Source organism: Xenopus laevis, chromosome 2L (genome assembly GCF_017654675.1).
Source record: "Xenopus laevis strain J_2021 chromosome 2L, Xenopus_laevis_v10.1, whole genome shotgun sequence".
Taxonomy (NCBI): Eukaryota; Metazoa; Chordata; class Amphibia; order Anura; family Pipidae; genus Xenopus; species Xenopus laevis.
The window spans coordinates 28,507,907-28,520,089 of NC_054373.1; the positions used below are offsets into that span (position 1 = coordinate 28,507,907).

General features: G+C 37.4%; 1 protein-coding gene across 1 annotated transcript in view; it reads left to right on the plus strand.

Moving 5' to 3' along the window:
* ctps2.L (CTP synthase 2 L homeolog) overlaps positions 1-12,183 on the plus strand; it is a gene marked incomplete in the record, with an annotated part of 70,592 nt that overhangs the window by 40,835 nt on the left and 17,574 nt on the right. Inside the window, 5 exon segments of the mRNA NM_001092579.1 lie at positions 497-591; positions 845-907; positions 1,063-1,106; positions 5,516-5,612; positions 7,761-7,816. Of these exon segments, the coding sequence (NP_001086048.1) occupies positions 497-591; positions 845-907; positions 1,063-1,106; positions 5,516-5,612; positions 7,761-7,816 (355 nt within the window).

Genomic DNA, 12,183 nt, shown 5'->3' on the forward strand with positions numbered 1-12,183 from the left:
GGCAACTAAATCTCCCCATGTCCTACCACCCTTAGGATGAAAACCTCTGTCCTGTCCTAGATATTCTTGGAACTATGGCTGAAACAGTGTTTTCCTATGGCTGTAACATTGCTATGAGCTAAGAGGGGAGCCTGATCAAAGGTTGGGCCTTCTAGGCTTGAATTGCAAAAATATGATCAATGTTGGTTTTCAAATATTTATGGCAATGATGGAGGTGAATCTCATTCCATGACACTGGACTAGGATAAGTCATTTGTCCAAGAGACTGAATGTAAACTTTAGTGTAGTTACAAGCAGTATAGCTTGCCAACCATCAGCTTAGTGTAACAATGGGAAAGATACCATAGACAAATGGTCATAATTGGACAAAGAAGTGGCTGCGCTAATGGGAAGGTTTTTAGAAATCGAGAAAAAAATCTTTTTCCTCCTGCTTTTTGTTGTGATTTTGTAATTGTGGGGTTCATCACTTTATAAATGTTGTCAAATTTTCTTTTAGAGGAATTTTAGTTCCTGGTGGCTTTGGATTGCGAGGAACAGAAGGCAAAATTCAAGCAATCACTTGGGCAAGAGAAAGAAAAATTCCCTTTCTAGGTACATTATTGAATTTACATTGATTTTTCTATAATATAGACTATAAGAGATTCCGCTGCATGATTTTGGTGCCAAAGAGGTTCCCACCATATAATAATAATAATAATACAGAGGGGATGCCCCCACCTCAATTGAAACCAGCAGAACACTAATGGTCAGACAATACCATTGTTTAATTACACTAACATTTTAGGAAACCGTTTATAAACATTTCATAGCATACGTTTGATATAAATACTCTTCTTTGTTGCAGGAATCTGCTTAGGAATGCAATTGGCTGTGGTTGAATTTGCAAGAAATATTTTAAAAATGACAGGTGAGATTTCAGTTTTACATGGAACTAATGTAATGAGAATGTGGGGGTTCTTCAGTCCACTTGCACATTAAATGCTACCTGATTTAATATTTTATAAAATCATTAGGCATCGAAAGGGATAGAATCCACTAATGTTTTTACCTCTATTTCTGCAGATGCAAATTCAACAGAATTTGACCCGAATACAAAAAATCCTGCGGTAAGTACGGTAATATTTTAAAAGGACATTCCTCCTAGTGTAGGCACAACCTTATTCTTTTAATCAGCACCTGCCATCATACAATCTTTGTGTCCGCTGCCGCTGCTACCAAAAATGTTTTGATCATAAAGTAAGAATGCGGAAAACTTTACGTGATATTTTTAAAGTTTTACTTTCCATCTATGGAGGACTGTCACTCAAAGTTCAGTATCATATGAAGTGAGATAATATAAGCAGAGTCATACCTGTTTTTGTAATAATTTAATTATTTTCTACTTTTACTCTGCCTCTATTTAACATGATATTCAGAATGTAAGCAGGACAATAACTACCATCACCCAGAAAACTAAATGAGTTGCGTATCTCTCTCTCTGTACAGGTCATCTCCTATTTAAAGTATCTGTTTATTCTCTTAGGAAACAGCATGTACTGTGTATTCAGAAATAATTGATTGTGAGGGCAAAACTCTGCTATTGTCCTCACAAAGGCCAGAATTCTGTGCTACTGCAGATAAGCTGTTGCTTTTGTAAAGCTTGAGGAATCGGTGGGGAGTGATATTCTCCTGTTTATAAGCGTCACTGTACAACTATTGATGGAAACTATTTCCAGAACAATGAAAGATCCAGGTACCAATGAGCTTGCGCAGTTGTGTTCTGCCTCCTGCAAGGAAAAATATCCCGGTTGCTGAGATACCTATTAGACCTTTGATTTGCAGTCTACTGTTCCTAGTTGCAAGGGTCAGTGACCCAACTCCATATTAATTCATTACACAGCGGTGAGCCGCTGAACAAAGCACGAAACCACAAGATAGAAGACTCACTTAAATTGTGTTAGAATACAGTTATACTGTAGCTGTTAAACTAATAGTTCATCTTTCCTATGGTTTGATAAAAGCATTAACTCATGATGTGCTTCTGACATCTGTAAAATTTGCATTTCTTTAAACTTTGTGCCATTGTATAGAGAGATTTTTATCTTTGATGGCATGTTACACAATCATTTCACTATCATCCTATTATTGTACTTAATTGAAAAGTCCTGTGATACTGGACATGGAAATGATTTGCTTGAGATCTAGGTGAAGAGAGAAACGTATGGGAGATATTAGCAGGCTTGCAGGACTGTCTTCAGACCTTCAATCCTCCTAAATAACCGTGTGTATTCACCAGTAACATATGACTTATCTTTTGAACCTAGGAAGAGTCTCTTCATGTGGCTTCTAGATCATTAGCAACCAGGCAGTGACTTGAATGGGAGACTGGAATATGTCAAGTAGGGGTCCTGAATAGAAAGATAACAAAAACATTGTAGCCTCACAGAGCACTAGTTTTTCGATAAAAGAGGCAGAAATATATTTTAGAAAGTACAGAAAATAAAAAATGAAGACTTCTGGTCCTCATATTTTATTTCTACAACATCCAGCAGTAACTGTCTTTTATTTGTGCATATACCCCCTTAATATATCATTCTCTTTAGTACCTCAGAAATATTTCTCTACAATTTGATAAATAATCCGTGTTTTTAATCAAAACTGGTATATTTGTTCCTTAGATAAATCTGAGTACAACCTGGTCTAACTTTAACATAGCTTATGATGGATATATTTCCGTTCCAAATGATTGCATCACTCACTTTGTCTGCTAGAGCCTGTTTTTACATCTGACACTATCCTTCACCTTTTGTGCTACTGTCAGTGTGATGTGTTAATCTTCCTCCTACTAAAGCATTTCTCTGTCGATAGCAGTTTTAGCAGACTTTTTGTACATAAAACTAAAGTAATTGCACTTGGCTCCTTGTGCTTCCGTCTCAGAACACCATCTTGGCATGAGTTCCAAAGTGTTTTAACTCATATTTATGCAAGTTTTCTATGGGTTTTGGATTTGGAGTCACTGTTGGTCAATGTAGAACAGTCCAGACGTATGCCTTTAGTCATTTCTGGTTGCTATTAGAAGTGTGATTTTGGTCATAAGTCCTGCTGGAAGGCCTGGGATCTGCCACAAAGATATAGCATTCTGTCATGATCTCCAATGGTTGTCTTGGTCCAATGGTTGTCTTGGTAATCTCCAGATTCCATAATGCCATTCCCAGACTCGAAGCACATAGTTCAATAGGCAGCAAAGCAACCCCAAACATCATTTTCCTATAGGGATGATGTTCTTTTCTTTGAAGCCATCATGGTTTCCTATAAACAAAAAAAGCCCACAATTATTTTGGCTCGTTTAGGGGTGTTTTGGTAAAGTTTGTCCAGACTTTGTGTTTTGGTCCACAGTGGGATCTTGCTGGGTCTCCTACAATGGAGGCCTCTTTCCTTGAGATGGTGACTGATTTTGATTCATATTCCATAATGCCATGCCCAGACTCAAAGCACATAGTTCAAAGGGCAGCAAAGCAACCCCAAACATCAGAAAGTCTCATTTTCCTATAGAGATGGTGGTCTTTTCTTTGAAGGCATCATTGTTTCCTATAAACAAAAAAATGTTGTGCTTTTTTTTAAAAAATAAAATGTTTGCAGTTTTATCTAGTGTGCACAGAACATCCTACCAGAAGTATTTTGGCTCATTTAGGGGTGTTTTGGTAAACTTTGGTCAGACTTTGTTTTTTGGTCCGCAGTAGGATTTTGCTGGGTCCCCTAGCATGGAGGCATCTTTCATTGAGATGGTGACTGATTTTGATTTTTGAAATTGTTGTATGGGCAGATTTGTCAAAGGTCGAATTTATGTGAATTTTTTTTTTACTCTGCCATTGACTTGTAAATGAACTCGGCAGGTTTTAGGTTGCCAATATTCGAATTAGAACTGTTTCCATGGTTGAGGTGTGATACAGTAAATCTAACATTCAAATTTACATTCGAATTGGGGGGATTAAAATTTTGACACCAAAAAACAATTTGAAAATTCTGATTCTAATTTACTACTCGACCCTTAATAAATCTGCCCCTTAAAGCCCACTTAAAACTCTCACCGTTGATTTAGGTTCTTCACCACCTTTCAAATAATTAAATGAAATGTTCTTATTGTGTTAACATCCAGGGAGGTAGGCTACATTGCCGTGGGCCTTACAATTGTTATTCTCATAGTGCTGTGCCACCTCTTAACCTGGTGCAAGAAAGATGGAACTTTAAAGGCTTCTATTTTGAGGCCCCTAGGGCTCAAGCAATTATGCCCAACTAATCATAAATGGGCCTTAATCATGTCATGTCATACATTTTTATTATAATATTTTCTACTCTACTTCTACTTTCTGCAGCTTATGAAGCAAGCCGTTTTAAAGAGAAGAAATAAAATATTAATTGTATTCCCTGCATACAGATGCGCATTACTGAGCAGCCTCAAAGGATGAAATGTGCATTTTGACAGTAACATTATTAGATACAGTACCTCCGTTTTTTGCATTAAGTCTAGGAAGTTTTTTTTTTCCTCAAAGCAGCAGATTTGAAACCTGTATTTGAAGTCAAGCCATGGAGATCAGCGAGCACACACACACAGAGTGGGATCAAGGGATATGTAATTGGCACTTAGTACAGTTTGCAAAATTCATCTTATCTCCTTAAATAAATTCTGGATCTGACACCTGGAAATGTAAGGAATCCAGAGTCATGTTTAATCCTCTTGTAGTCAAAGAAGTGTATGACTAAAAATAAGGCAGCTTTTCCAATTTAAATAGGAAACATTCTTCCTTAAGCATTAGCTAGCCTCTAGTTATTTGTAATCACTGGGGAGTTAGATTAAACCTCAGGTAAACAGCGACAAGTATAGAGAGGCCTGAGGAAAATAATAATGAGTCCGTTTGGCTATGTCTTGTTAATATTATCACCATTATTAATATGATACAGTAATTCTCTAACAAATGTCTGAGCGAGTATTTAGGCATTTAATAGGGAAAATTAATGGCTGTCACCAGGCTCTTACTTATATATGGGGTTGATATATGTCAACTCTTCCAGGCTTTCAACTGTTCAATACATATCTTGTGTGTCTCAGTGTATATTAGAAGCTCATAAGGACTATTTGAATGTTTAGGATAAAATAAGGCATACCATTATAATGCTGTGTACAATAAATAATAATGTGGGTATGGGACCTGTAATCCAGAATGCTCTGGGCCTGGGCTTTTCCAGGTAAAGGATCTTTCCGTAATTTAGATCTCCATACCTTACGTCTACTGAAGTTATCAAATAAACAAAAATAGTCTGGTTTTGCTTCCAATAATGATTAATTATATCTTAATCAGGATCAAGTACAAGCTACAGTTACAGAGAAAATGAATATATCTATGGGATATGGCCTCTTGTAATTTACAAGTTTCTGGATAATGGCCATTTCTGTTTTGCATAATTGAATCACAAAAACATTGAGTAATGTAGTGCAGGCTTAAAACAGATTTCCTAACCATGTGCTTCTTTCTTGCAGGTCATTGACATGCCAGAGCATCATCCTGGTGACATGGGAGGAACAATGCGGCTGGGGAGCCGAAAAACTGTGTTTAAAACAAGTGAATCTGTCGTAAGTAAGTACCTGTAGCTAATGTGCCGTATTTACTATAATGTGGGCTACAAAGCATATTGCCTTAACTATTAAATATCATTGCTGGGTCCTTTTTATTCAATAACAGCTCATTAATCTGCGAAGTCTCCCCCGCAATTACATCCCCATGTTATAAAATGCTCTAAAATTGCTCTGAGAACACCAGCAGAACTACCCAGACCACACGACTTTCCACCTTTGATAGCTTTACATATTATAGGGAAATGTACTTTAAATAGAACCTAGAAGGTTACCTAGCAATCATGCCACATGTATCCATACAAATTCTGGAGAGCTACAGTACAAAAATGTAAGAAAAAGACTTGAATAAAAAAAAATGGCTGTCTTCCGTTAACTGGAAACCTGTTATCCAAAAAGCTCAGAATTACGGAAAGGCTATCTCCCATAGATTCCATTATAATCAAATAATTAAAATTTAAAAAAAATGTAATAATAAAACTATTCCTTGTAATTGATCCGCTCAGATAATTAATCCTTATTGGAAGCAAAACCAATTTATTGGGTTTAATTAATGTTTACATGGTTTTCTAGAAGACTTAAGGTATGAAGATCCAAATTATGGAAAGACCCGTTATCCAGAAACCTCCAGGTCCTGAGCATTCTGGATAACAGGTCACCTACCTGCACTAGATTTTAGGTGCGCTAGTCCTTAGCCACCATTACACTCTATGGTGGGAACAGGCAATAAAACCGATTTTGTTTTTTATAGAAGGTAATTTAAAGGAGAAGGAAAGCTACAGAGGCATTTTATTGCCAATAGATTAGCTGCAGTAGTACAAGCTAGAATGCTATATTTATTCTGTAGAATGTTTTACCATACCTGAGTAAAAAGCTCTAGAAACTCTCTGTTTGTTTAGAATAGGAGCTGCAGTATTAATGTGGTGTGACATCATTTCCTGCCTGAGTCTCTTCCTGCTCTGGGCTCAGATTACAGTAGAGAACGGAGGGGGTGGGGAAGAGGAGCAAACTGAGCATGCTCTTGCCCAGGGCAATGAGGTTTAAGATGAAGGCAGGAAGTCTGATACAGAAGCCCATGAGTACACAATAGAAGGAAAGAAATACAGTGTTTCTTTTGACAGCATTACTTTGAGGGGTTACTGGTGTATGTATATAGACCTTTCTGATAAGGCTTACTTAGTTTTAACCTTTCCTTCTCCTTTAACACAGACACTTGTCTTAATACAAAACGTCCATACTCTAAGGCAGTGATCCCCAACCAGTAGCTCGTGAGCAACATGTTGCTCTCCAACCTCTAGGATGTTGCTCCCAGTGGCCTCAAAGCAGGAGCTTATTTTTGAATTCCAGGCTTGGAGGCAAGTTTTAGTTGTATAAAAACCAGGTGCACTGCCAAACAGAGCTTCAATATAGGTTGACAATCCACATAGGGGATACAAAATGGCCAATCACAGCCCTTATTTGGCAGCCTTAAGAACAATTTTCATGCTTGTGTTGCTCCTCAACTCCTTTTACTTTTGAATGTTGCTCACGGATTCATAAGGTTGGGGATCCCTGCTCTAAGGGTAAGGGCAGACAGGCAGATTCGGGTAGATTATTCGCCCCGCCCCTACCTGCCGGCTAGAATGGAAAATCGCCAGCGGAATGGCACTCACGGCACTTTGTTTTCTGAAGTCAGGCGACTTTGGAAAACAAAGCACCGCGAGTATCCCGCTGTCGATTTTTCATTATCCACATTTGTGGCACAGTCATATTAACGTAGCGCCCATAACCAGAGCAAGGGCTCTATTTGCCTGCACCTCTGTGAGTCCTCTGTGTTTATTACAAATAATGTATGGCCCCCATACCTTACTTTAGAAATTGTCAATGTTGCAACTAAAGGATCTGTTACTGTATATGGAACCCTGATATGCAGAAAGCTCAGAAATTATAATATAGTTTCCCATAGTGTCAAATTTTAATGAATAATTTTTGATTTTGACTAATTTTCCTTCTTTCTATGTTATGTATCGTGTACCTAAGCTAGCATAAATTTGTATTGGTAGCAAATCAGTCCTGTTGGCTTTTGTTAAATTTCAAGAATTTCTATTGGCCTGTGGCAGTTGCATTGGTTTTATTTTAAAGTTCTACCTTCAAGCTTATCTTTTATTTTCAGAGAAACTTTATGATAATCAAGACTTTGTAGAAGAGCGGCATAGACACCGCTATGAGGTAAGTGTCTTGTCATCTCTGTTTTCTATTAATTTAAGAACACTAGTACTTTGACCTCCAAATCACTCTCATATTGCCTTTTCTCTCTAGCTTTGAATGTATTTAGTTCTTCTTCTTCTAAAAATCGCTCTAAATTTTTTCTTCCAATGATGTCTCTCAAAGGGGCACAGTGCAGTGGTTAATGGCAGGTACTGTGCCTTCAGTCACTTGAAAAAAAAACTGAAAAAAATCAAAGAAAGCTGCTTTAGTCCTTTTTGAAATGTGTAAAAGGGGTCATTTTCTAAATGGGTTCAGCACTTCCTGTGCTCTGGCTCAGATTCAGTCAGTTTTAAAATGCAGAACTCCTTAATATTGTCTTTTTTTTTAATGACCTCTCCTCTGCATATTCACTATTACAATTTTAATTATTCTATAAATAATGTACCTAAACAGTTATCTTTTTAGGAATATTTAAAAAAAAAAAGATATATTGCTTAATCAAAACTTTATTGGCACAGTCTTTTATTCCCGCAACCTCTATTGCAGAGGTAGCCTAAGGGAAAGATATGACATCTGTTATTAAAGCTGGACAACAATGTTTTCATGTATCCACACCTATTAGCTAAGGTAGCAGTCTGATCTAATGTTGAAAAGAGGGTTTGAGCCAAAAAACATTTTTGCAGCTCAGTTACCATCAAGTACAAGTATGGGATCTGTTATCCAGAAAGCGCCAAAATAGGGAAAGGCCGTCTCCCATGGACTCCATTTTATCCAAATAATCCATATTTGTAAAAATTATTAAATTTTTCTCTGTTATAATAAAACAGCACCATGTACTTGATCCCAACTAAGATATAATGAATCCTTATTGGAAGCAAAACCAGCCTATTGGGTTTATTTAATGTTTACATGATTAGTAAAAAAAATCATTTTAACTAGAAATAAACCCAGTAGGATTGATTTTACTCCAATTAAGATTCATTATACAGGTATAGGGCCTTTTTTCCAGAAGCTGGGATTTTCTGGATAATGGGTCTTTCCATAATTTGGATCTCCATACCTCAGGTCGACTTAATTAGATCTTATTTGGGATCAAGTTCAAGGTACTGTTTTATTATTACAGAAAAAAGGGAAATCATTTGAATTATTTGGATAAAATGGAGTATATGGGAGATGGCCTTCCCGTAATTTAGAGCTTTATGGAAAACGGGTTTCTGGAATACAGACCCAATACCTGTATCTTAATTAGGATCAAATACAAGGTACTGTGTTATTATTAAAGAGAAATAGTTTTTAAGAATTTGAATTGTGTGATTAAAATGTTTTCTATGGGAGATGTACATCCAGTAGTTCAGAGTTTTCTGGATAATGGGTTTCTTGATAACTGAACCCATACCGGTACTATAAATCCCTTTGAAAAATTAGAACTATTTACTTAAAATGGATGGTCTTTTTTTTGACCAGTGACTAATATAAAGAGTATATTTAGAACCCAAATGTATTATACAGCTCTTTTATTCTGTTTCTTTTCTTCTATGCTTAAACAAACAGATTTCAGAGGAAACATAACATTGTTCTTAAAAAATATCTGACCAGCTGTTAAACGTGATTCTAAGACTAGAATCATCCTGCTAAACACAATGCTTCTTAAGGTTATATGTTGGGTTGACATTGCACTACAGAAATAGTACAGAGTTGGGATTTATTATCTGGAAACCCAGCAGTCCGACAAAGCCAAATCTACAGCATTGCTGTTTCCCATAGTGTCCTAATTAAACAAATAATTATTTTCACAACACTTCCCACGCTTGATCTGAGCCGCAAAAATCCAGGGTGATGGCAATACAATCCTATTGAGTTTTTTAATGTGCAATTGTTTTTAGTAGCCTTGAGGCATGGTGTTCAGTTTTATGGAACAGGACCCTTATCTGAAAAGCCAAGCACCAAGTATTCTGAATTATAGATCCCACACCTGTATGCATGGCAACTAAATCCCATTGGTGAACAGATGTAAACAATATAGGCATAATTCTTTTCCAAGGGAGTTCTCCTAACATGTTATGCATGACCGTTTAAGACCCCTAGCTGCAGATATTTTTGGGAACATACACCTTGGGAGCCATATCCTGTAGCTTTGCTATTGCGGTAGAATATTATTGATTGAAATTGGAACATAATATATGAGATTGTACATGAGAACTAAACCCCCCCAATAAGAAAAGCCCCATCTAATACCCTGGATAGTCCCCATCTCCCTGCTTCCTCCAAAGTTCATTATTCCAAAAAGTGTCCATGAACAGCATGCTCACTTATTTATGCAGAGTAGCGCAGCGGAGCTCAGGAACGCCATCCTCCAGATCTTTTGTCTTCTTCGGATCCTCTTACTTCCCTTCGGCAATTCATGGAACTTTTTGGCACAACCGCACATGCACCAAATATGGCGGTCCCTTACAGAAGAAGACCGAAGATCTGGAAATGGATGAATACATCTCAGCAGTCTATTTGTAATTGCAACTAGGAATGCACTGCATCCACTATTTTAGGATTCGGGTGAATCATTCACAAAAGGTTTTGCCGAATCCTAATTTTTTTTATGCAGGGGTGTCAATAACATATTTTTCCATACTATTGCAGTGTTGTGGTTCATAGTTCTGTTCTGATATGAGCACTCAGTACTTTAGTATGGCCTGTGTCTGCATTGGTTACTTTCCACAACACAAAATATATTTTAAGGAGAATAAAAGCAGAATTCAAAGGGGATGCCAATTGGTTTGGCACCCTAATGACTAAAATCACCGACCTTCTACCCTGAACCTTGTGCTGCCACACTCTCCTAGGTATTCCTTATGCCAATATAAGCTGGGAACATAGGCAGTGCAGTGAAGTCAGATACAGTACCTGTCTCCCACCCAGAGCAGCACAAGAGAAGACTATGGTCGTGTGATGCTCTTCACAAACATACCCCTGACCAGTGTAGTAGGTCAGTCATTTTAGCTACTAATTGGGAACCTGTTTCAATTGGCTTCCCCCATCCCCCAGTGATTTTTGCTTTCTTGTGCTTAAATGCCTGCATCAGGGTAAGGAAACTACTTCATATTACATCTGTAACACCCAGCACACGCATACAGGACAGGCAGGTGCTATATTCACCTTATCCACGTAAACTCAATAGATGATGCAAGAGCCCAGTATTTAATATATATTATACATATAAATGCATAATATACACAATCATATAAATTGCTGCATATCCTGCCATATAAGAGCAGTTTGTGTTCCAGCTAAATATTCTCTATAAAAATGAATAGTAGAAACCTTGTCCTCAAGTTTGTCATAAAAGGACTGACTTAAGAGTCAAGAAACACCTCCGGGCACTTTTCTAGTGTGAGGAACATGCAGAGAGGATCTACGTACTCAGCAGCAGGATTGATCTCTGTACAAGGGACAGACATTTAAAAGACATTGAATCGCAAGCCATTGGCTTGGGGTGTAATATTTAACAAGCTTGAATGTTTTTAAGATACTTGGAGATCTATTGATCTACAAAATGAATATTCCTTTAGCATTGATATGTCATCTGCCGTTACTTCAAGTATCGAATACAGGCAGTGAGATTAGAATGATGTAGCTGTGTATATCCACTAGCAAGAGACTAATTGGGTGCAACAAAGGGCACTTATATAAGGCACATTTGGTGGACAGTTACTTTTAATAAAGCAAAGAAAATATTTCAGGAGAGAAATATAAATCTCTAAAGACGGTGATCTTTGGGTAAGTACCTGTTTCCATGATTTATTGAGTGTATGGGTCCAATTACACAATTCACATGAATATAAGAGAAGCAGAAAAAGAATTTTTACAGACTTCCCCCACATACAGAAACCATAATAGAACCAGTATTTCAGCCTTTCTACTGTACTGAATTATTTGAACAGGACCTACTATAACATACTATCCATACGTTGGTGGTGTTATAAGGCCAGGGATGCGTGATTGTTTATTGCTAATGACTTGACATGACAAATCACAGTAATTCCGTCCATAAATTCGCCAGGAAACGGTTTGATGGATCACCGTCCATCCGACACAAGCCTCGAGTTGCATTTATTGCCTCTAAAACTATTCACCAGTATGAACTGCAGGCAATACCTGAATGCTGCTTTATTTCATGGAATGTTTAGCTCGGTTTTATGAAGCCTGAAATGTACAGTGGAAGTGATGAATTTGTCACAGTAAAAATTGAATCAATCGAAAGACCCCGCTGACTTTATTTTGTGCCGTGCCGATATATCTATTCGTAGAGAGAGAAGACTGGGAGTGGGATGTAACTATTCTGCCGGAAGAATATAGATTCCAGGGAGAAGGTGAAGAAAACTTTGAAACAATTG